The following is a 27494-nucleotide window of genomic DNA, read 5'->3' as shown; positions in this document are numbered from 1 at the left end:
ATATTATTAAGTTATTATTTATTAAATTAAATGATAATTATTAAAATATATATTATAATTAAAATTATAATATATATTTTAATAATTATCATATAAAAATAATATAATAATAAAATAAAATATTAATAATCCTTCTCAGTACAGACCCATTACATGTTTACCGACAATATACAAAATTTTAACCTCTTGTTTAACAGATTTAATATATACTCATTTAGATGAAAAAAATATTTTATCTGAACAACAAAAAGGTTGTCGCAGAAAACATATGGGATGTAAAGAACAATTAGTTATCGATTCTGTAATTCTAAAACAGATTCAAACTCGAAAACGTAATTTACATACTTGCTATATAGACTACCAAAAGGCTTTCGATAGTGTCCCGCACTCGTGGCTGATCAAAGTATTAAAAATATATAAAATTAACCCCATTATTATTAGCTTTTTGGAAAATATTATGTCCTTTTGGAATACCAATTTACTTATCAATTTAAAAGGTAAGAAAATAGTAATACCGGGCATTTCAATTAAAAGAGGGATTTTTCAAGGAGACTCATTGAGTCCTCTTTGGTTTTGCTTAGCATTGAATCCTCTATCTAAAATGTTAATTAAAAGCAAGTTTGGAATAAAAGTTAAGGGTAATACAAGGGAAAGTAGTACAATTTCGCATTTATTATTTATGGATGATATAAAATTATTTTCGAATTCTGAACAAAATTTAGAGAAAATGATCGAGGTAGTTAAAAACTTTTCAGATGATATCAAAATGACATTTGGTTTAGATAAATGTAGAACGATCCATATAGAGAAAGGCAAAATTGTAGATGGGGACGAGAGTATATTTAGAAATTTCCAAATTACTAGTATGAAAAGGGATGAGGTTTATAAGTATTTAGGATACCCACAATCAAATAGATTAGACCATAGTAGTATTAAAAATGATATTAGGATTAAATTTCAAACTAGGATAAGGAAAATTTTAAAATGCAATCTATCTGCTAAAAATTTAGTAAAAGCAATAAATACTTGGGCAATACCTCTATTAACGTACTCATTTGGCATAATTAAATGGTCTAATACAGATTTAGATAACTTAGAAAGATTAATTAGAACTACGCTAACAAAGTTTAATTGCCATCATCCAAATTCAGCTATAGAACGAGTTAATTTACCTAGAAATTTAGGAGGTAGAGGTATAGTCAAAATAACTTCTTTGAAACATAATCAGGTAGAAATGCTAAGAGCTTTTTTCCATAGGAAAGCTCATAGCTCAGAAATGCACAAAATAATTTGCAAGGCAGATAGAAATATTACACCTTTAAATTTATACGATGAGAATGCCAACATTTTTATAAATCCCAACCAGGAATTATTAGATTCCTGGTCAAATAAAATTTTACACGCAAAACACTTCAATTATCTCAACCAAACGTATGTTGACAAAATTAAGTCAAACAAATGGTTGAGTATTGGAGAGTTGAGCGCAGAAATAGAAGGATTTATGCTTGCAATTCAGGATAGAGTCATTAATACTAAAAATTATAGAAAGCATATAATCAAAGATACAAATCAAATTGATGATTTGTGTAGAAAATGTTTGGCTTTTCCGGAAACTATAGAACATATTATATCGGGATGTTCTATATTAGCACCGTCCGAGTATACATTTAGGCACAATCAAGTTTTAAAAATAATTCACCAAAATTTGGTAATTAAACATAACTTGATTGACTGCCGTAATGTAGTACCATATTATGAATACGAACCAAATTCATTTTTAGAAAACGAATTTTATAAAATATATTATGATAAAACTATACTAACAGACCGAGCGATTAGTCATAATAGACCCGATATAGTTTTACATGACAAAATTAAAAAAATAACTTATATCATTGATGTTGCTATTCCAAATTCCTGTAATATTCAAAAATCTGTTAGTGAAAAAATAAGAAAATACACAGATTTAGGAAATGAAATAAAAAGAATTTGGCATTCTCGGACTATAAAAATATTACCATTCGTTATTTCGGCTACTGGCATTATACCTAGCTCTCTAATTAAAAATTTAGGCGTATTAGATCTATCAAAAAATTTATATATAAAGATGCAAAAGTCGGTCATTTTGAATACATGTAGGATAACAAAAGATTTTTTAAATATTTATGTTGAGGGATCAGTAGGATTTATAGGCCCTGTTAGAAGTTCTACCGAGCCGAACCCTCTGATATGAAAATATCTGGAGACGGTGAATTTTTTTTTCCCATTTGATATCTGGTGATTTGACGTGTTGTTGTTCTTGTATTGTTTTGTATTTATTTTACTTATATAATGCACTTACATAGTGTTGATTGACTAGCTGATCATTTGTGGAAAAGTGAGTGGAAGGGTTAAGTTTTTCCTTTGGGGAAGACTTGGTCCGGACAACTAAATCGGAAGTTTAAAAATAAATAATATGTGATAATTATTAAAATATATATTATAATTTTAATTATATTAAAATATTATTATTATTAAATTATATGATATTATACCATATTTTTAAAAATTAAATATTAATAATATGATAATATTTTGGAATCAAAGAAAAGACTGCGATTGACTTGTACGAGGAAAGATACAAGGTAAAAGTGTCGCCATGTGGTATTTTTGTGAGAAAGGAATGGCCATACTTGGGGGCAAGTCCAGATGGATTGGTTGGAGAAAATGGTATAGCGGAAGTAAAATGCCTGCCCTCAATCGGAAACAAAACTATTTTTGACGCAGCTCTGGAAGATAATATCTTCGTTGCCGTGCAGAATGGAATACTTGTGTTGAAGAAGTCACATAATTATTCATTTCAAGTTCTAGGACAATTATTCATTACAAGAAAGGACTTCTGTGACATTATAATTTATTCTGAAAGTGGAGTAGAAGTAATAAGAATATATCCTGACAATGAATTTGAGCTAAAAGTGTTACCACGCCTGACAAAGTTTTTCAACGAATCACTTTTGCCAGAGTTAGCGGATAGCCGAATTCAACGCGGTATGAAAATTAGAGAACCTGACCATGTTGTCAATGCTCTACAAGCCATATATGATAATATTTTGTAATCATACATGTATTTAAAATGACTGACTTTTGCATTTTTATATATAATTTTTTTGATAGATCTAATACGCCTAAATTTTTTATAAGAGAGCTAGGTATAATGCCAGTAGCCGAAATTACAAATGGTAATATTTTTATAGTGAGAATGCCAAATTCTTTTGAACTCATTTCCCAAATCTGTGTATTTTATTATTTTTTCAAAAACAGATCTTTCGTTGAAACGTTGCTTGAAATGGCTTTAGCCGTGTTTGGTGACCAAATCTGAATAGCCAGGTAGATTCACTTATTCAATAAATAATACCCGTTCTGCGGTCTAAATTTAAATAATGATGTTAAAATTGTACTACCTACATGTAAAACCCCTCAGGGCTAAATAAGTAGATTTTTTTTTTCTAAATATTTATTACGATAACCATGGTTTACCGAGATTAACCAAGGTCAACCATGGGGCAGGACCACAATGATATTTTTTCCGTGGCCCAGGAGACACGCTTGTACACCCACTTCCAGTTATATTATTTTTTTCTTCTACTTTTTACGTCTAGCAGTACATTTTTGAATTGAATACCACACAAGAGTCTCAATCGCTCCCGTCTGGAGTCAGTGAGACTATGGCCTATCCCCAATTGGAGAATGTTGCGAGACTGAAGGTAGGTGAGGGGAATGAGACGAGGAAGAGGAAGGTGGGGAAGTACCAGGATATTCAATTCTGGTCACCAAACACGGCCAAAGCCATTCCAAGCTAGCTTAATATTCTGAATGGTGGTGTTACACCAGGGCGATACTGAGAGTATCTTGCACTATGGAACGTGCCACAAATATTCTATATATTATATTTAATTAAATTGTGAAATAACACCAAATAATCAAATAAAATTTATTTGCACATTCCGGAATTTGAACCCGCGTCCTTCGGATTGCTTGTCGAGAGCCTTACCCCTCGACCACGGAGACCGTCGAAATAATAATGAAAAAATCTGGTCATGAAAAAAAAACATTCACAGACCTTTTGCCGTTATTTGTCCTAACTTGGAGTTTTTTCTACAAAATTGGCTCGTCTATATTTTCAGGTTCTATAAGTACTCTAGGTATTACCTAATAGTACTACTAAGATGTTTTGCAAACACGCCATATTTGTATGCCAAAAAATTCTCGAGTGTTTAAAACAAATTTAAAAATTAAATAAACATACCAAGCTCTGCTTATTTAAACAAACATCTGACACCTTGATTAAGAATAGGTAGATAAAACAATTAAAAAAAATAGATTTAATAAAAAAAAAACTCTTCCCTCGTGCCCTTCGGGGGCTTGTAAAACAAAAATCTATCATGAACTGTTTTGTCATCCGCGTAGTAATGAATTGGTGAACATGGTAAAAGATCGATGATTTGCAATAAAACAAAGTAGTAAAGGGATGTTATGCTGTAAAAATGTAATTGTATATTACAAAGAAATTAAAAGAGGTTGAGGTTTTACTCAATAAGTTATTCCGAAAAATAAAAATTCATTTCTAGACTTGCAGAAAAAGTCAATAGATGTCGCACATTAAAAATAAAAACAATAAGATAGGTTTATCTATAAGACGCTGTCTAGGATTGCATTTAGTTCGGGTTGAATCTTGCGATCATACATAAAGATAGTTGCCAATAAAAATGTGCGGTGAAAAAATGAAGACAACGTTGGTAGTTCTTATTCGAAGTATGATACAGTTAAAAGTGACCGATGAGGATAGGGTCCCATTAGCGCAGTTGGTAGAGCATTGTCCCGGAAAGACAAGGGTCCTGGGTTCGAGTCCCAGATGTGACCGTTTCCTTTTCTGATTTTTCTGTTTCAGATTTGCGTTTAAGAATCACTAATATTGTCTTCAATATTTAAATAAATAAATAAATTTTCAAGAGTGCAAGCCGCCACTGGTACCGTTGTGATCACCGGACAGCAAAATAACGACTACCACCTTTACTTCAAATAGGTTCAGGAATCGCTGGTTAAAATCTTTCGGGTACATGGCGTACATGCTGGGATACATGGTATCCGGAAACTCATAGTACAAACGGGAAACTGGAGAATCTAGATAGAATTTGGATTCGATTTTGTTTGATATGAGCATTCATTATCGAGTAAATCGAGTCCGAGGTTGGAATATTTTAGGTCAAATATGAAAAAAGTTGGTCGTTTAGTTGTTTGATATCTTTTTTAAATGCGTCGAAGCACAGACTCTTGTCGACCCAGTTCCAAAGTTTTTTAACTCTTTAGTTTCCGCAAAAAAGGAAAATGAAAACGATATTCATATTCAGATGGAAAAAATTATATTTTTGGGTTTGCTGTATAATTGACGAGTTTCTCGCTGTACTGTGAGTTTCAGAAAATCGTGTATATATATATGTATACATGGTGTCCGGAAACTCGTAGTACAAGCGGGAAACTGGAGAATCTACACCACATGGGGAACCCAAAAAAACATAAAGTTTTTTGATTTGAGCATTTTCAAAAAAAAAAAAAAAAAAACCAAAAAAAAATATTTTTCGGCTATTTTAGGGTTAAAGTTTTTTCTGGTGTTTAGGGTTGAATAACAGATGTTTTAACCCTGCAGAGCAGAAATATTTTATTATTACACCGGGTTAAATGAAGGGTGATTTCAAAATAATGCTTCAAATCCGAGTTTCTTCATTTGTTTTACTTTCAAATAGTTTTAATTAGTTGGGTACTTTGATCTTCAGTAATAATTTATAAGAATTTGATTAAAAAAAAATAAAAAATAAAAAATAAAAATCAACTTCAAACTCGATTTACTCGATAACGAAAGCTCAAATAAAAAAAAATATACTACAAAATCGACTCCAAATGTGATGTAGATTCACCAGTTTCCCGCTTGTACTACGAGTTTCCGGACACCCTGTATAGTATGTATATTGAATAGTTATATTTATATATAATAACCAATAATTATTAGTAGCCAAAAAAATTACCTATCTGATATTTACCGTTAACAGCAAACTCAAAATTTTAAAAATCTCAATTTTTTTTTATGTAATTTATTCCTGTCTAATTTTTTTACTGTGTAACTTAATCGTGTTGTTACAGAGTCGTGCATTGTGATACGAAATAGAAATTATTAGTTTAGGATATTAATTTAATTACCAACCATGTGTGGTTTTTCTCCTGCAGCTGGCCGACCATTGGTAATTGTGGTTTGGCTCTGGACCGATGGACAATTTTGAATTTTTGATGATATTTCACGACAATCTACAAGTAATAAAAACAATTAATTAAAAATAAAATATACGTTTTCAAATCCAGTCCCATTTAATATATGTCATTAAAATATGGAGAAACGCATACATTAAATATTTAAACGACCTACAAATTTTACAGAATAAAGTTATAAAAAAAAACTTTTAAATTATAACCCATATATTAAAAATTTATACCAAGAAACTAAATTCCTGAAAATCAGAATACTGTACGAATATAACAATCTATTAAATCCAAAATGGATATATACCCACGAACACAACATTTATAAAAACATCACAAGTATATGAACACTAAACAAGACAACACAATAAAGTATACACACATACAGCAAAGACAGAAAGTGGTAAAGGGAATTTAGGCAACGAGATTGTACACGGTTCCATAATAACTCATCAGAATGACAATTCAACACACCTTTAAAAAGTGATATAAATTAAATAAAAGCGACGAAAAAAACTTGTATTTTTCCTTAACCTATTTAACCTAGTTTTTCATCACCTTTTAAAGGTGTGTTGAATTTTCTTTTTGATGAGTTATCCGGTTACCAGTCCTTTTAAATGGTGAGTATTGAGCATGCAATCAATGTTCACAAAAATTTCTCACTACCAAGAATAAATGGTTAGAATAACTAAACTCAACTTTTTTATTATGAATTATTCGATATTTAATTTTTTACTTACTATTACTGTAATGTTTTGGCTGGAGTTTATGCATAACAACAACACACAAAACATGTTTTACCCAGTCAGGGTAAAAACATCTTCAATTCTGCACTCATCTTCTATGATTGCAGTAGGCGAATCAAGAGTGGACTGTAAAATATTAATTGTGAACTTTGAAGTTGACACAACTATGGTTGGAGATGCTGAACATGGAGTAAGGAAGGAATCCGACTTACCCCTTTGATGTTCTTCAAAGATGATGATGGTATGATTTCACTCACAGGAGATATGAATTCATGCACAGACTTCCATAACATCCAGGTTGGATACGAAACACACTGAGGGAACCGAATATGTTCACTGCACAGGCCTTCTACCCTGAGTTGATATTAATAACAGCACTGATCACAAATAGATATTCATCAAATAAGCTCCAGCAATAAACTGCTTTGAGAGTCACTTTTATTGTTGTAAAATGTCACACAAACACGTGGGTAAAGTCAGATAATGATGGGTATGGGATGGGAAAATGCAAGGACAATGTTAAAAGAAGTTTAATAGTTGCGTCAAAATCTTCAATGTTTGAATAAAAATGTTTAATGGTATTGTATTTTCTATTGTGAAGGGAAAAATAAAGCACAAAGCGTTTTCAATATTTAAATGTTATTATAGAAAAAAGCAACGTCACAACATTAATATAAGAGTATTTGATCTGAAAAACTTAAGTCGAAAAGTTAACATTCAACAAATATTGTTCCCAAAATATACAAATAAAAATAATAAGGTACTTTCACAAGTCGCAGTTAAAAATGATTGAAATAATTAATAGAAGATTTTTGCTGATTCTATATCGTCACACTAAATATATAAATTCTATATTTTCATAATTACTGATTATAAAACGTTCTAAAATTCCTAAATTCTTCATATTATGCTGATGGTATTGTCTTCCGCCTACGCGGTTTAATGTCTGATAGAAATTTTCTCGTTTTCCTGCTTTTACTAACTTAAAATCTTGTTGGTGGCAGTTCAAAATACGCATTTTGTTACTCGTTACAGAAAATGTACTTATATGTCAATGTAAAAATAATATTTGGTACTTATACCTATCGTTATTTACACAATTTTGTCTTGAGTGAAAATACCTTTTTGTACATAATTTAACAATTATTTCACGATATACGAATTGATAATGAACGTGTGTACAATTTTATTAGTAATTATTTGCTGGCCCATCTGCAGGATGACGTCAGAAGTCTACTCTAGACTACTCTAGACTTTTATTGAAAAAAAAGTTGCTTGAAGAAGTATTGTTGTTATAATTGGTGCCCGTCATTTTTTAAAGCGTGCTTGCGATTTTTGTTTTTTATGATGTTTTCCTTCCTAAAACAAACGTGAAAGTCAAAATTTAAGTAGTTTTTTAAAAAAATATTGATTTTGTTATTTTCTTCATCTACAATAATATATAAGAATCATTCACTATGGAACTTTTTTGAGGTGATTATGTCGGATAAATGTGGCCACAAAAAATAAGGACAAGCACTGATAATGGCAAGAGCATTCAAAATTTAATAATTCCCCAAATGCTTACATTTTCTCGCCTTTTCTTCTGATCCGCAGCACACCAAATCGTCCTTATTTAGACTTGAGTTGCATTTCTAGAAACAAAAATACAAATTTTTAGAAGGTTTGATTTTTTCTTGAAATTTCCATAACAAATATAATACCATACATTAATGCCCATGCTTTTGTTTTTGGTTGCTCTATATTTATATACTTCTATAAAACTTTGTTAGGTAACAATGACGTCACAGTGACGTCACAGCGCGTCTCAAAGTGGCAAGCCCAAAAGCAAGTCAATTGTAGTGCTTTCGATTTCGTAGTGTTAGTACCAAACTGCCAAGCGTCGCGTAAGGTTACGTGCTATATCTAATAAATTGCTTTTAAACGTGCCAAAGTGCCCTCGTGCGTTATGAGAAATTATTTTCATTATTTAGCAAACACTAGTAGAAGCCAAGAAATAAGATTTCATTATTAAATACATTCATTTTTTACTATAAACATTTCCCGAAGATTTTCAACGCTATTAGAGAGTGTGAGATAGCGAACATGAGTATAACAAGGACAACCTAATAAAAGTATGTTGTCTCATACAGTATTCCGTGTTTGTCTTATAGTGTAAGTGAGTAATCGTATGTTATTATCTCAGTCACACCCGTGATGTAGAATGTAGTATTTGACGGAAATACAAAAATACTGCCAGCAATCGTTTATTTCGTTCATACGCACATATAATTTGAGTGTCTATTTAATGTTTGAATTAAAAATCAACTGAAAACATGAGTGTTTCTAACTTGCTGCATTTGATCTCGAGTTTGTGAGAGAATAACAAGTCTAGATGTATTATAACGCCATTGGAAGGGACCATATTTTAATGTTACTTAATCGACGTGCTGTCATTTCTCAACGCTTCAGAAAGGGCGATTGCCAGTCTGCTATTGAAGTCTGTATAATTCTTCAAAAGCAGAGCCTCCTACAAATAAATCAATAAAGTTGTACATTATTACTGACCATCTCAAGCAATACCTACACCATTACTCTTAATTTTAATGTGATGTTTATATTTTAGCTTTTATTTGTTACATTGCTCGTGGTTGTGAATGGTTTGGAGTAAGGTTTTGAGGTTGTAAATTCTATTGGACCAGAAAACTGGGTGCATTTTTGAAGTGAAATAATATTATTGTAAAGAATTAAAAAAGCTTACGGGCATCATCGACTAATTCTACCATTCACTTCCACATCATACATACTAGGCAAAATTTTATCACATAAAAGTATTTGATTAATTTCATTATACATTGTCTTTTTTGGACGTACCCGACATTTTCTACGATCAAAACCAGTGGCGGCTCGTGACTTTTGGGTGTACTGGAGTGCTAATATAACAAAAAATGGCATTATTGATGTTGTTGTAGCTGAAAACGATATGTATGAAGATTTTTAGAAAATTTCAGTTTAGCCGTGCACCGCACGGATTTCCTGAAAATCTTCATACAAAAATAGAATTTTAAAAAAAATAATTTTCAGCTACTACAGCAGCAAAAATGCCATTTTTTGTTTTATTGAAACTCTAATACACCCAAAACTCACGATCAAAACCACTCTATAAACATTAATAAGAACAACCTTCGAAATTTTCAGCAAAATCGCCTAGTAGTTTTTGAGTCTATAGGGCACAAATAATGAAACATTTATTTTTAAATGTATAGAGAGATAGATAAATTATCCCAAAAGAAAAGTTCCCAGCTGAGCCAATCTCTCGTGCTTCAATTTTTCCAACGCAAAGAATGCGGGTGGTATACTTTTTGTTGTTATATTTTCTATTTGTCTTACCTGGGGGAAAATTCCTTGAGCCGCATTTTCCTTAGCAGTTGCACATTGGGCAAAGCGCACGCAAGTCCCGGCCGCGCCCGTGTCCCGCACAGTGCAACCGGCACCTGAAAAGTTGGTCATAAATATATTGGCAGTTCTGCAAAAACAAAACTCCTTACTTCGGGAGAAATCGAACATTTCAAAATATCTAAATTAATCCTTGAACATATAATCAATTTCATTCGCCTGTCTGAGCGGAGAAAAATTATTCTGTTAAAGAAGTAATAGCGTGCTAAATTCCTGATAAAATATTAGTCATTCAGAATATATCGAGAACACATATTCTTTTAGTAACAGGTATGGTGATGGAATGCTTAAATATAAGTACGTCAGTATCAATATCAGTATTTGTATGAACACGTGTTTCGCCGTCCTCATATAACATTTGCTTTTACTTTTTTACTAACAAACGTTTGTTTTGATTCTTCTTTACGAAACATTTCAATTCATTCGTTACAGGCCTGCAGTCCCATTTTTAATATCAATCAGACTTTTAATATCAATTAAATCAACAGTATTTCATATTACTAAGTTTGAAACTGCGAAACTTTGTGGAACTCCATACGGGAGGCCCTGCGTAAAATAATTTTCCTCGGGGGTTATGTCATCTTTGGGGATGCTATGAGGAAAGTATTTTTCAAGAGAGGAAGGAGTAAACGTGGGTATTGAGGAAACCCATGTTGTAGAAAGGAGGAAACGCAGAGGCCGATAAATAGTTCTATAGCCGAACAGTTGAACTCAACAACTCGTTCTCATGAGACAAATGTCAACTGTAAACAAATATTGGGCGCGGTTTTGCGTGTTTCCAGACTAATACCGGTTTCAGACGTTTCAATTTTAGTTGATCAACTTTTATTGAAAGACAGGATTTCTAACTGAAAACTTGAGCAACTTTGTTGGAAGAAGGTTCACACTTGTCAATATGCTTTCAAGTGTCGAGTTGATCAACTAAAATCGAAACGTCTGAATCCGCTATAAACACCGGCGCCGAAAGAATCAATGACGTTGGTTCCTCGAAGCAACTTCCGTTGTAAAGATTGCAATACTTATTTGCAATGATTTCTTTATTGTTTTTTAAATTTTTATTTTACAGTGTCTTACAAAACTGATAGTACTCAGTTTGATTGTAAGAAATCTCCCATTTTTACAACTTTATAAACAAAGGTATTATCATTTTTTTTTAACTAATTTAATTTCATTTTAATTTAATTTAAATCTTTTTAAGTACCTCTTTCCCTGCAATGGTAGGATATTTGATTAGTTATAATACATGACAATACAGTGTTATAGCGGTTACGTATTGCAATATGATCAATACATGATTTTACATTTTTTCCATTCAATATTTCATCCCGAGTCACATGTTATATTACACTTTCTAAAGCATTTTCACTTAGTACTTTTCGATATTCTGTAATTACACTATTTTTGCTATCCAATATGTTTATGTTACCACAGTACAAGAAATTTGGTTCAGTCGAGGTCATTTGCTTGATGTATGAAAATTGTGACACTTGATAATTGTATGTGTTTCAAATAGTATTGAATTTTCCTTGGCATTAGCGTTCAGAGTTGAAAGGTGTTTTTTATTTATTTTTTTAATATATCAATAGTGGAATCTATCAAACAGATTGCCTGTTTCTGCATAATCAATGGTATTTTCAAATAGTTAAAGACTCCAGTCTTAATTTTAACTTACCTTCTTTCACATCTCCGCTGCTAGCTAAAAAAAAAACAACACATATTTTAGTTAATAAAAAGGTATCTTACTTTGTAATACACCACTCTAATGAATTTAATAAAGTTTATTAAAGTGGTGTATTACAAAGTAAGATATTTAGTTGATCAACTCGACACTTGAAAGCATATTGACAAGTGTCGAGTTGATCAACTAAATATCTTACTTTATAATACACCACCTTAATGAATTTAATATGTAGAATACCGACTAGATTTCGCTTAGCTCAAGCTTTGTGGCTTGTATAGCAAATAAATATAATTAAACAAAGACAGATGTTTATAATATATCGGATAATAACGGCGTGACAGAGAGAGATTTGGACACTAACAGCCTTACTAAATAAACTTGGTGTAAATATTACGCCGGGCGTAAGGTCAGAATAGTGAAAAACATTTACTTATTATCACGACTTTTTTGTTTGATTTAACGGTCTTAAACCAGGCTCAAGGCCAGCTTTACCAAATCACGTTGAACGGGAGTGTAATAATCTAATTAGTTACTAAATCCAAAATGGATTTATACCAACGAACACAACATTTATAAAAACATCACAAGTACACGAACACTACACGAGACAACTTAATAAACTATACACACACATTCAGCAAAGACGGAAAGTGGTAAAAGAAACATCGACAACGAGGGTACACATTGTCATATACAATATCTTTCCAAATAGCTTGACATCAATAAATAGAATGAATATATTTAAGAACAAACTGTTTGCTCGAACTAAATTGAAATTTACTTAAGTAAGTTAGATAGTAAACAATCATACATAGATTTTTATTTTTAATCTGTACTTTTAAGTTAAGAATGTGGAATGTGTACATTTCTTTTAACTTAAAATATATTAAATTAGCTTATAAATATAATAATAGTTTATAATCTGATTAAATTTAATAGTTGTTTTTTAAGATTATCTCTATTCAGATTGAGTTGAAAAGATAATTATTTTAAATTCCCTTGATAGAAAAAATTGCAGCAAAAATGTATGCTGCGAAAATTATAAAAACATTATAACGGAGCCTCAACGGAACAAATTAATTATATGTCAATGTAGGACTCTATCTGTTAATTTATTTTATTTAGTAAACTTTTTTGTTAAACTCATTATTACCAACGGCTTTCTTGTTAAACTCATTATTACTAACGGCTTTCTTGTTAAACTCATTATTAATAACGGCTTTCTTGTTAAACTCATGATAACTAACGGCTTTCTTATTTAACTCATTATTACTAGCGGCTTTCTTGTTAAACTCATTATTACTAACGGCTTTCTTGTTAAATTCATTATTACTAACGGCTTTCTTGTTAAACTCATTATTACTAACGGCTTTCTTTTTAAACTCGTTTTACCAAAGACTTTCTTGATTTTGAATTGTTTACTTTTATAGCTAATCCTTGTTGAACAAAAATTCAATAAATCTGATAAATAATATAATACCTGGTGAGACGGCAATCGAGTCACAACACACGATTGAAACAGTGCCAACATGGGAGCAGATTTTCTGAAAAGTAAAAAAAAATACATATAAACAAATATCTGTGGAAGAAAATTTTTCTGACTATGATCATCGAACTAAAAATGTAAAATTTTAATATTTTCATTCAAAATTATTGATTTCAAAAACGATCTAAAGCCGCTCATTCTGAAACTGTTCCAACTGGCTACAACTTCATTATGACATGGAAAACGCTAATGTCTCGTAACACGTTAACGCCGCCGAATTTACAAATAAAAACGATAGATTCGTTTTGGCAGCAAACTGAAAATGACACTTTTGAAATCATTATAGAAAATTTATTCTTCAACATAAAAAAAACGCTTCAATAACGTCATTTTTTCTTAACTTTTATCGTAAATAAAAATCACCAGTGAAAATACCGCTTTATTGAGTATATTTTTAAATACAAGGGGACACCAACAATACAGTTGAAAGCGAGGTCATTTCCAATCAAAATGACCCCTTATGACGATGTATATATGTGAATGAAAAAAGGAGTGTGGCCAATATAGTTGTTTGGCTGTCCATCCTCTCAGCTGACTTAGTTAGTTAGGATAGGCTGGAAATAGTGCGATGCGTACGTCGGTTTCCTACGGTAATATATGTATGTGGATGAATGAAGAGCTGTAGTGCCACGCGCTGCATACGAGGACCATCGGTACAGATCATCAGTACTAAGTTGTCGGTCGACCGATGCTACTCATGGCACTATTTCCACCCTTAGGTTAATTTTGGTTGTGTTAATTTAGGTTAGGATAATTAGTTGAGTTAGGTTATGTTAATTTAGGTTCGGTTAGAATAATTTAGTTTAGGTTAGTCAGTTAGGTTAAGCTATTTGGGTTAATCTAGGTTTCGTAGTTAGGTTAGGTTAATTAAGGTTAGATTCTGTGACTGTTCTGTTTTGTCCTGGAACTAGTTTAGACGTTACCTCTGGGGTAACCCCTTCCAGAGCTGCATCCAGGACGGGTTTGCACTTAGCGATGTGTGTGCAGACTCCGGTTGTACCAGATATAGGCAAAGTACACGCGTCACCTGGAATAATTAAATATGAAAAATAACACAAATATTTTTTTAAATATTTATATTGTGGGATCCAGTAGGATTTATAGGTCCAGTTAGAAGATCTACCGAGTCGAATCCTCTGATATGAAAATATTTGGAGTCGGTGAATTATTTTCCCATTTGATCTCTGGTGAGTTGACGTGTTGTTCTTGTATTGTTTTTTTATTTATTTATTATTCTTTTATAATGCACTTGCATAATGTGGATTGACTAGATGATGATTTGTGGAAAAGTGTGTGGAAGGGTCTAGTTTTTTAGGGTTAAAGTCGGAAAATTTACTTATATAATGGTGAATTGGTCATTGGAATAGAAATTATTATACGGTCTTTATCAATGTGCAACTCAAACACCATTTAACGGCTTCCCAGCGGATTAAATTCCAGTTCCCACTGGCACTTTAACCCCTTGATAAATTTTCAGAGCTATTCTTCACGATAAACAACCATAGAGTCTTTTTGGGAGAGATATCCCAGTCTCATAAATGTTATGATATCTCATTTTGATTGCATCTGCATTTTGTAATATTAAAATCTGCAAGAATCTTCCATCTACATTTGAATACAAATCTGCACCGTTCTTGAGAGTTCCGTGATAACTTAATACAATGAAAATTCAAAACACCTTTAAAAAGTGATTTAAAATCATTAATAGCAATGGAAAAAAAACTAACCTATGAACATAACCAACGTAACATAACTATTTAACCTAACTTTTCTTTCATCACTTTTCATGACTGTGATTTTTCTAGTATTTATAGAATCATTATATTTATGTTTCGCCAGTTTCAAAACATGTAGGTATATTCGTACATATAATAAAAGTGAGATGAAATTACTTTAAAAGCCTGTTTTTCTTGTTTGATAATTATTCCCCAAGCGCTGACTCAGCCAGTTTGGAAGGTCGCAAACATAATAATATTATTCGTTTGCAACGTCCAGTCACTTCACTCAATGCTCTTTTAGCCGTTCCCAACTAGCAAATAAAAAATTAAGCAGTCAAAAGGGAAAACTAAAGTTTACGAAATCAATTGTGACTCTAATTCTTTTAGTATCAATAAATTTTGATTTTTTACAACATTTATTGAAATTTTTAAAGTACAGTGATAGAAGAAAAATCTTTATAGTTTCTTATATTTTTATACTAGAGACATCTAGTATCTCAGACTACCTGTACAGACAGACAGTCTGTCTGTACAGATAGATGTTGCTTTCACGTCCAGCAGATGGCGCTGTTTTTTAAAGAAAGCATGTTTGTCCAAGAGATGGCGCTGTTTTAAAAAAAAAACATGTTTTTACCTGTAACAGGTGCCATCTATATAATAAAGGTATTATACACACGTATTCGAATGCATCTTTGTGTCAAAATTTCAAAGCAATTGGTGAAGAATTTTCGAAGATTTAAGATTTTGAACAAACGAACATTTACATTTATATTTATGTATAAGATTGATAGATAAAAATGTAAATTATCACTTGGATATCCCTGATATATTATTAATTTTGATTCACTTTCATGTTTCTACCATTAGATCAACATACCACAGCATGTATTATTGTGACAATTATACTACGGTTTCAGGCTACAAGTGTTATAAATAGTTTGCTCACTGTTGGTAACTCTTTTGCTAATGTAGCTGATATTTTTTTTAATATGCCTTTATTGAAGTATAAAGCAGCACTTATTAAACATTTCAGCGCTGCGTGTTTAAACACGTCACTGTACAATAGGTTTTTAGTTTTTGTTTGTGTATTTTCTTCTTCATTGATTTCATTAACTTTGTACAGGGTTTTCCAATAAGAGGTGTTATTTTGATATTCAATCTTAAAAGATCAATGGGTTCGTTGCTTGTGTGGCACGTATCGCCGTTTTGTTGAAAGCAAACGTTGACCAGATCAATACCATCCAATTTCGGCCATAAAAAATCATTAATCATATCTTGATAGCGCAATCCATTCACCGTAACTGTTGTTCCAGCCTCATTTTCGAAAAAGTAAGGTCCAATGACTCATCCGGACCATAAATCACACCAAACAGTCACACGTTGAGAATTGAGAAGCTTTTCAACAATAACTCTTGGATTTTCCGAGCCCCGCGACAATTTTTCTTGTTGACGAAGCCACCGAGGTGGAAATGGGCCTCATCACTCAAAATGATTTGCATTTGATTCACTCAAGTGAATTTTAATAATGTTAAAAAATGACAGCTTCAAAAGTAACATCTACCGAAATAGCGGGCTATTCAAAATAACGACTCTTATTGGAAAACCCTGTATCTAAGTATTTGTTTTGCCGAAACGATAATTATATGAAATTCCCTCGATAGAAACGAATTCAAATAACACCTCTTATTGGAAAACCCTCTAGTAAGGAATATTCATAAATAAATACACACGGAGAAAAGTTATAAGTGTGTATTTATTTATGAATATTCCTTACTACATCAGCTCCTCCAAATTTATAAGTGAGGTTTATCTAACTTATAAATTTCGAGCCGCTGATTTAGTAAGGAATATTCATAAATAAATACACACGGAGAAAAATAAAATGCCGATTTATTATAATCCTGCTAAAAAAACCTATTTCCTAACAAATTTTTTGTTGTTTCATGATACATCGAAACACGTGTTCATGCAGCTGCGCTTATCCTGTTATTATATAATTACAAACTAACTAACTATCACGCCGTTTCCCCGCAGGGGTAGGCAGAGAAGACGGACCGCCAAACAACTCGGTCTTGGCACACACTCCTTGCCTCATTCACATTCATACATCGTCTTATAAATACTCTTCTATTATTCTGACTCTTGATATGGCCCGACTCAAGTATCTGATTCGCTTGATCGTGCCATGTCTTCCTCGGGCGTCCCCGACTTCTGCTACCATTCACATTTGCACCATATATTCTCCTATAACACTCCTTTCTTCGCTCATTCGCTCTACATGCCTAAACCATCTAAGCGTCCCTTTATTGATCTTACTCATTACGCTTACATCATCCTTGCACTCTTAGCGGATCTCCACATTTCTCACACGATCATACGTGGTTTTACCACACATACGCCTCAGGGATCTCATTTCTACAGCATTCAGTCTACTTTCATCCTTTCTCTGCCAGTTCCATGCTTCACTTCCGTACAGCAGGTTAGGTACCAGCACACCATTGTGGACTGCTAGCTTCGCTCTTTGGACAATTTTTAGTTAGCGCCAACTGCGTTCAGTCCTCCATTAATGGAGTTACCTGCATTTACCCTTCTTTCAATATCTCTATCAGCCTCCCCATATCTCGAAAAACATACTCCCTAAACCAAGTATTCGTCATTCACAAAATATTTGAATTTTTACTAATTATGAACACAACATTCTCGTAACACATTCGTGTTTTACTGATTTAATGACTTTATTATAACATTTGTCAATTCATTCGGAAAATTCCCGCAGTCCGGTTTTTAATAGGAATACGAATAATTTAATATAATATATATTTAGAATATACAATATTTTAGTATTTATATTTTAAATAACGCATTCGTCTATATGTTATAAATTATTTCAGATGCAATTACAATATCACTAATGAATGTTTATCTCGTCTAACTTGTTTACGTTTTAATTAAACTAATTTTTTTTTTTTTTTTTAAAAGAAAGACAAACATTCCCGGGTTACGAATAACCCAACAATGTTTGAAAATCTCCTACTACCACCACAGAAAGCCGAAAATGTTGCTTGTGTTGTGATGGAGGACTTAGCCAGCCGAGGAATCGAACACGCGACGCCCGGGTGAGACCCAAGCGCTATGCCCACTCAACCACTGACCGGTCAAAAAATTAAAAAATTTCTATCGAATTTATTTTCACATTTTATGAAAGAATGGGAAGCACTTCACGCTATTCTTTAGATAGCAGCTCTTTCCAGAGTGGGACATACTCTCAGTATCGCCCTGGTAAAGGTCCACAAATCAAAATCGAAACATTGCTTGAAATGGCTTTAGCCGTGTTTGGTGACCAGAACTGAATAGCCAGGTACTTCCTACATCGATAAAAATAACAAGAGCCTGAATATTATGAATTTACGAAAATTTGATCAGAAAACGAACTGCAATCCTGTTTTTAACCGGACAACCAATAATTTAAAGAGATTCTTTATAAATTAGAAATACTCATTTTTCTCCGTGTACCCTTCATATTTCCTATTCCCCTCCCCTCACCACCCCGGTAAGCCTCGCAAAGTAATCCAATTTGGAAAATCCGTGACAATAGGCAGTTGGGAATATTGTCCGATTATAATTATACAAATCGAAAATTAGTTTAAAATCGTCATTATTCAAAATTAAGAGATGTGTATTGATTCGTCTTGGGGCCATGTAAAAAAGAAAACAAACAAATCTAACACATTTAAGGCGATGCACTACGTAGCAATGCAAAATCATGTGTTTTTGGTTTGAAAATTTGGTCACCTAGAAATGTTTCAGATGCTTTAAATAAATACCGCGAGTATAATACATCTCTGCCTTTGAAATAATCTAGTATTTTTTACATAAGTCTTTTTATAAGCCCAGAAAAAAAAAATTTATAAGGCCTATGAAAACTGCTTTAAGGTTCAAAATTTCCTACTTACGAACCCATTTTCGGTTATGGTTTTATTGTATAATGTGGCAAATTAAGTTATTTATAAAATGATCGGAAAAAATTAAATATTTATGCCTGAACATCCACAAAATAAAATAAAAGACACTTTTTGGCCATGTTTTTTTCTCGCCTAAATCAAAACAGCTGGATGGTATCAAGCGGGAATTTAAACCTTATCGCCATCTACGTAAGGAGTGTTATTAATGGCGGCTCGATTCAAAATATTACACGACGTAGTGCATCGCCTTAAGAATAATGGATTCCACTTGAGCGATTTTTGGCAGATTATGCCAAGTTTGCAGAAACTTTTGAGCCATCGCTTGCCATAATGTGCCACATTTATAGAACATAAAAAATATGGAATAAACGATGAAATCTAGGTGGATTCATTAGCTTAAAACCGCAGTAAGCAGTTTTGTATGTTTTCATATTAATATTTTGTGGAATGGTATTAATTAAATAATATGATAAATGCATACATATACAGGGTGTATCGGCACGTACCCGACAAACTTTAACCAGCTATTCCTTAGCATATTTGGAGTAAAAAATCTTATGTGCACTTTGCTGTCCGGTAACGTTTTTTTTTAATAAAAAATTTACTATTCATATTTTGACCACATGTCACCACTGTTTTATCCTTTTTCAAAGTTTTAAAACCCATCTGACAATATTTTATTCGAATTCCATTCAATAATTCACGTGTGTACCTATATTGGCGCACTTTTACAATCACAACGAAATGGCACGGAACCATTCGTCTCATTTTTAACTATTATTATTTAGTGTGTGCGAAAGAGCGAAGACGCTTTTCGACATACTTGCTTATAACAGCTGTTGAACACGAAAAGCAAAGCCAATGACAGTGATGTAGTGTGGAAATTTTTAATTTTTTTGTTTTTAATTGAAAAAAAAATGCTACCGGACAGCAAAGTGCCCATAACATTTTTTACTCCGAATGTGCTAAGGAATAGCTGGTTAAAGTTTGTCGGGTTAGTGCCGATACACCCTGTATACAACCAATGTTTGAGTTGCTAGAAGAAACTTTGTAAACAGACTTATCATTGTTTACGCTAGCGATTCTCAAAATATTAGTCGTGAATCCTTCCGAAAAGTGTTACCATAATGGTCTATCTTTTTTTTCACATTAGCTCCACACAGAGGAAAATAATTTCCCTCGGTGCCTGTATCATTTTTTAGTATGCTGTGTAGAGGGTTTTTTTAAATAATAGAAGGAGAGGACGATCTGGGAATGAAAAGGAAGTGAGGGGTGGATAGGACTCTGGGGGTCAGTGTGTCCAGGATTGAAGGACGTTTGAATTCATCCTCCCACTGTGGTACAAGGCGATGGGTTGAGATAGAATCTGCTGGAGAAGTAAAAATATCTCCCTCAATCAGTCTCTCCAAATCTGGCCCGCCGCACAGTGGGCTGAAAATCGCCTTTCATAGACATAGAGACTTGAATTTTCATTTTGAAAAGGGTATTTTTTTGTCTAGAAATGGATTCTGCTGATCATTACTATGCTATAAAATGTCGTACGAAGCAATTGCGTGTACAAATGAAGGAGTTATAATGTTTTTAAGAAAAATTTGTATGGCGCTGACATTAAAAATGAGGCTATCTCTGGAATCATAAGGTTGGCCGTTCTATGCTTACACAGAGATAATACTACTATTTATTTGTATTTTTTTGACATACTTCATATTGTGGCGCAAGGTGCGATTTTTTTTTTTAAATCCTCAAAGTTGAAAAAAAACCTTTTTAATGTTGATGATTCATTTTAATGCTTAAATGCTTTTAGGCTTGCAGTGTAAATAAAATATTGTAAACTAGACAAAGCATACTCATATGTAAAGCATTTAAGCATTAAAATGAATCTTCAACATAAAAAAGTTTTTTTTTCAACTTTGAGGATTTTTAAAAAAAAATCACAAGTTTCGCCACAATACGGAGTATGTCAAAAAAATACAAATAAATAGTAGTACATTTGTGTGTAAGGATATAATGGTCAACCTTATGATTCCAGAGATAGCCTCATTTTTAATGTCAGTTCCATACAAATTTTTCTTTAAAAAATGATGACTCCTTCATTTGTACACACAATTGCTTCATACAAAATTTTATAGCATATTAATGATCAGCAGAATCCATTTCTAGCCAAAAAAATACACTTGAAAATTCAAGTCTCTATGTCTATGAAAGGCGATTTTCAGCCCACTGTGCGGCGGTGAGCAGACACATCTGCCGCCAAGACCTATGCAACCCTCGCCCCTTGAAACCGAGCACCCCTGCTAAGTTACCAAACGTAGCGAACCCCTTACGGTGACCTATGGCAAAGGTATTGATAATCCAATGAATGTTACCCACACCCACCTTCCCACTTACTGGCTAACCAACCCTCTGGCATCGGTTACCCCAAGTGGGTAGGTACCAAAATTAATTTATTTCAATAATATTCTACATTTGAAATGTGTAATCTTTTGTTTGATGATTTTGTTGTTGAATCATTAATGATTTCTAACGTTTAAATTAGAAAACTAACGGGTAAATTTGTGATCGTCTGGGCAAATGATCCTGCGACAAATATTTTATAAATACTCGGCTTCATAATATCCCGTGATTTATCTCGGGTCTACTCTAGTTTATTAATATTATTATTTAATATGTAAGACATATTATTACATGAAACGAAAAATCGTAGATTTAGTTATCATATTGGTAAACTTGTCGAATTGCGCTGCATAAAAAGCACTCGATTTCAACTTAAGGCGATGCCATACGTAGTAATGCAAAATCATGTGTTTTGGTTTGAAAATTTGGTCGCCTAGAAATGTTTCAGATGCTTTAATTAAATACTGTGAGTAGAATACATCTTGGCATTTGAAATAAACGAGTATTTTTTAGGTACATCTTTTTATAAGGCCCATAAAAACTGCTTTAAAGTTCAAAATATCCTACTTACGAACCCATTTTATTGTATAATGTGGCAAATTAAGTTATTTATAAAATGATCGGAAAAAATGTAATATTTATGCCTGAACATCCACAAAATAAAATAAAAGGCACTTTTTGGCCATGTTTTTTTCATGCATAAATCAAAAGAGGCGGATGGTGTTAAGCTGGAATTTAAACCTTATCGCCATCTACGTAAGAGTTGTTATTGATAGCGGCTCAATTTAAATTATTACACGACGTAGTGCATCGCCTTAAACTATTTAAGTCGGGGTTTAAGTAAACATACACAAAATAAGTTTTTATGGTGTTACTTTGGGTTATTTTAATAACTAATTAAACCAGTGATTCCTGACATTATTATAAATTTTCTCATGTTACTTTTTTGATGTTTTTTTATGTCACTGGTAAATCAGCCAAGTAACTGTCCAACCCATAACATCTACCCTAGCTGTCCGATTTCTATTGATTTTCTTAGTTTTCTGTTGATAAAAAAATAACCAAAAATATCACCGGAGACCAAAATTTCATTTTCATTTTTTACTCCAAATAATTTCAGAAATCACTGTAAGCTTTTTAAGGTCATGTCATAAAAATTCTTCAGTCTTTTAAAATTGCCTAGGAACTCTTAGGACGGGTAATTCGGATAATTTGAACAATTCTCCAAATTTCAAAGTAAATTTTCTCAAGTTTTGTGAAAGACTTTTTCAAGTTCTGTTATTATTTAAGTTCTGTCAAGCTACTAGCCTATAATAATATAATAACAGAACTTGAATAGGACTTTCACAAAACCCAAAAATGAACGTTGAAATTTGATGAATTGTTCAAATTCTCCGAAACAACCCGTCCTTAATAAGTTTTATAGCGCCTTTAAGATATTTTTTCACAAAAACGGCGCTAAACAATTTATACAAAAATAATTATTACTAGCAGTTAAAAACCCGCTCCGCGGGTTTTTGCTGCTAGGCCCTGCGGGCGGCACTTGCTTGGGCTGCGCCCAGTTTAAGTGATATTAACAACAGTTACATTTAATAGATAGATATTAGGTCATTCACAGAGAGAGGGTGAGTATATATTGTTAAAACACGGAACAGGAAGGAGTTAATGAATAATAACATGCTCAATTTAGGCATAATAAGAATGACAGTTGTTTGAATAAATGAAATTTTACGTATTTGTGATGGATTATTTCAAATGAAACACTATTATTGACTACATGTCTACAACTGATATTAACTGTTATGGTACCTAATATAATTTGCTCATAGGAGACTTGCAGTGCTTAAATATGTGTTACAACCGTCAATGTCTATAAGTTGAATCAATATCGTATAGTTTGTCACAACAATTAAAGATAGTTACAACAAAGTTGACTGAAATAATACATTATTACATATTGATTAATTGTACCCGTGTTTATGGATAAAAGGAGGGTAATTGTGCAATGTGATTAGCAGTCGGTTTAATTAAAAGGTGTGAATTTTACTCCAACTGGTGGTAATTCTTTTCCTAAAACTGTTACTGTATCTAATAAAGTTTAAAGTTAGATTATATATACACCTTCATCAGGAGAGTAAAAATCTATATATAAAGGTAGATTATTACAATATAGCGCCCCTGAGGTGATATCTCACAAAAGCGGCGCCATGCAAATTGTCCAATTAATAAATAAATATAATGTTTACATTTTATTATGTACGTATGCATTGATATACAATGGAAATAGATAAAATAATGTTATCCGATTAAACTTTATTTTATTAAAAAACAAATAACTTTTTTAACTTCACTTTATTATATACAACCAATACATGTTTCATGAACGAAGTATACACCGAAGTCAAAAATTAAATATAGATTACAATTGAAAAAAAGAAGTGGAAGGAGGGGGGAGGGGTAAGAGTAGGCTGGGTTTATAAGAATTAGGAATTACAATATGAAAGACCAGTTAAGTGGGAAAATATTTAAAAGAGAGTTTATAAAAAAAAATTCTTGTTAATTACATCTACTTTTATAAACATGTTCTCTTATTTCTAAAATTTCGAAATTATTTATTTGTGATGCTTTATATCCTGTGTGAAGTATTTTAAGACCTGAAATTTTTTTTTGCATATAACCATAAAACAATATATTCATAAGACAAATAACATTTAATAACGGTTATTCTAATAAATTGATAGTTGAAATACTAAATAAAATAATTAAACATATTATCTTCAAACGGTATTTTTACCCTAGTTCTTAAGATATAAATAAACAATGGCGTAGAATTCTGTTTGTGGATAACGACACTTCTAAAATTATATATGTATATAAACATTCCTGGTACTATTCAACCGGCGTTTTACACTAATAACAGAATGAATAAATATATTCTTAATAATATAGATTGCGAAAATCAAACAAAAAAATCAGGAGTTTATAAACTCAATTGGGCTGGATTGTAATTTATTTTACAAAGGTAGAACCAATAGAAACTTTGAAGTCAGAACTAAAAAACATCTCAGGGTTCTAAATGGAAATAGTGAATATGAGTTTGCAAATCATCTTTTGAATCACACTTTCGATAAAAATTCAGGTCTTAAAATACTTCACTCAGGATTAAAGCATCGCAAATAAATAATTTAGAAATTTTAGAAATTAGAAAACATGTCAATATAAAATCAGATGTAATTAATAAGCAAAAAAAAATTATAAATAATAATGAAAAATGCCATTGCAAAGTAGAACTAAACTTCCAGAAGAAATCTTATTATTAAACACTTGATGTTCAAGTAATTTTGCATATTTAAATATACGCGCCAGTCATTTGATTCGTTTCTTCACCGCCAGAGGGGCGCTCTGTCGGCCACCTAGCCGCGATGCGTATTCGGGTATCGGCCATATTGAATTAACGCTTGCTTTTTTCGTCAAACGTCAAACGTAATCACGTAATTGTGGATAATTTTCACTGTAATGTAATTAATCCAATGGATTATGAACTTTCTAAGACATATTTTCTTCGATATTATCCAAAAATTGTATAAGCAGAAACGATATTTTTTAAGAAATATCGTATTACATGTGGCGATTCTATTTCAGTATGAAATGGTGTCTTAATCTTTAAAGTCTTATTTAAACACAATTTGAATTTGACCAATCACAGGGCCTACACCGTCCAGACGCTGGAGTAATAATATTATCAGATTATTATAAGTTTGGCGGTTTAAAAAAAATCATTTTAATATGTTGACTGGAATCCTCAATTTGTTAATAAAATATTATTAGGTACATAGGTTGGTTTATTATTGAAATTATTGTTATTGTTGAGCTTGGGGTAAGTACTTAGCATTGGAGTTGAGTTCCTGAACAATCTATTGACTATTTACTAGTATTTACTGAATGGTAAACAATTTAATTATTGTAAAACACGTCACAGCACATTAATAATATGATATTATAGACTCTCCGCATACTGCATTTAGTTTCTTTGAATATGATGGAATTGGAATTGATATGATGTTATCGACCAGACAAAACTTAATGAAGAATAGAATAATAATAATAATTTAGACTCTCGTGAAGGTAAACATGTTTAATTATAATTTTACATATGTTCTTATTATGTAAATAATTATATTGTATTGTATAAAATAAAAAATATTTTTAAAAAAATGTATATATAATTACCTAAATATTGAAAATTTATTGTGAAATGTAATGTAAATGTATTGTAAAACGTGTTGTAAATTGTAATGTAAAACGTATTGTAAAAGTATTGTTAATGTTTTGTAAATGTATTGTAAAAGTATTGTTAATGTATTGTAAATGTATTGTAAAATGTATTGTAAATATATTGTGATTAGTATTGGAAAATGCATTGTGAATGTATTGTTAAAGTAATGTTAATGTATTGGAAATGTATTGTAAATTTACTGTAAAATGTATTGTAAATGTATTTTGAATAGTATTGTAAAATGTATTGTGAATATATTGTAAAATTATTGTAAATGTATTGTAATATAATGTACTGTAAAATGTATTGTAAATGTATTGTGAAGCTATAGTTTCACTACATTTAGTTTACTGCTCTACGATATTATATGTTATTTAGTCACACTAAATCACTTTAATGTACAGGGTGTTCGGGGGTAAAGTGCACAAACTTCGAAAGGTGATTCTACATGATGGTAGAAGTAAAAAAGGCAAATAACTTTTTTAAGAAATTCCATACAAAACTATTATTCAACTATTGTACCAGAAAATCGTTTTCTGTATTTAGTTTTGGTGTAGCCCTCAATTACCGGTTACCAAGAAGCAACAGGTAAAATAATACCCCAAAAATAAGTCATTAAAATACTTTTGGCCGTGAAAAACTTAAATCATATTTGTTTGTATCTTCTTTGTTCATATAATGCGTAACGAATTCATTGTTGTTTGTTCATATTGTCGTGAGATATTTCTCATCTCGGTCATAACAGGAAACTACCAAATAATATTTGTGAGCCATTTAACAACTTCCCAATAATCTGTTCATCATCGCTACTCGTATAGAAACGTTTATTTGTATTTACTAGTCAACGTACCTTCGCGCTTCTCTGCACTGACGATGACACATGTAACCGCTAACACCAAAACACTCACAAGAAAAGGCGACATGTCGGCGGCAGAACTAATTGATGACTGAAACTGGTTTGATGGGTTTGCTTTCGGGTTGGATGTCGACTTTAGTGATGTCGGTAATCGAAACGCTTCGACAATTCGAGAGTTTCGAATAATTATTCACAAAATAAGCAAGCACAGTATTTACGTCTTCATTAATTCTCCTGTAACCACGGATTAAAGAAATAAGCATGAACCTAAAGCTATTTGAATTGCAATTTGAAGCCGCGGGGTGAGGGGGAAGATGTACGAAAAATGCCAAAACATGCTTAAAGTTATATCATATTCCATTCTTTGCCTCTTTCCATAATTGTATCAACAATATAAAAATTAAATTAAATTGGTTAATTTTATACCACTCTGCATACAAATCATTTCATAAGTTTGTCATAGAAGATGGCTGCAATTTTCCCTCACCTTAAATTTGGCTTCAGTGTCATTCATGCAAATCGCACTAATGCTCTGTCCACGGCGTTTTAGATAATGGAAATAAAAGATACGCCATTTGCCATTACGAGTGAG

The 27494-nt window shown here is 32.0% G+C and overlaps 1 protein-coding gene across 1 annotated transcript in view; it reads right to left on the bottom strand.

Annotated features, from left to right (window-relative positions):
* LOC149411716 (serine protease persephone-like) overlaps nucleotides 1–26988 on the bottom strand; it is a 45228-nt gene extending 18240 nt beyond the window's left edge. Inside the window, exons 1-7 of the mRNA XM_089646734.1 lie at nucleotides 26897–26988; nucleotides 14620–14723; nucleotides 13631–13694; nucleotides 12142–12165; nucleotides 10404–10507; nucleotides 8602–8668; nucleotides 6236–6336 (exon numbers count right to left, since the gene is read on the bottom strand). Coding sequence (XP_089502860.1) covers nucleotides 6236–6336; nucleotides 8602–8668; nucleotides 10404–10507; nucleotides 12142–12165; nucleotides 13631–13694; nucleotides 14620–14723; nucleotides 26897–26969 — 537 coding nt within the window. The 5' untranslated portion in view covers nucleotides 26970–26988. The remainder of the gene's footprint in view (nucleotides 1–6235; nucleotides 6337–8601; nucleotides 8669–10403; nucleotides 10508–12141; nucleotides 12166–13630; nucleotides 13695–14619; nucleotides 14724–26896) is intronic.
* Between the last annotated feature and the right edge of the window lie 506 nt (nucleotides 26989–27494).

This window comes from Hesperophylax consimilis, chromosome 25, assembly GCF_061612785.1.
Source record: "Hesperophylax consimilis isolate HC1 chromosome 25, BYU_Hcon_1.0, whole genome shotgun sequence".
Lineage (NCBI taxonomy): Eukaryota > Metazoa > Arthropoda > Insecta > Trichoptera > Limnephilidae > Hesperophylax > Hesperophylax consimilis.
The sequence above is the reverse complement of the archived record's forward strand: the minus strand, read 5'-3'. Positions and strand labels throughout refer to the sequence as shown.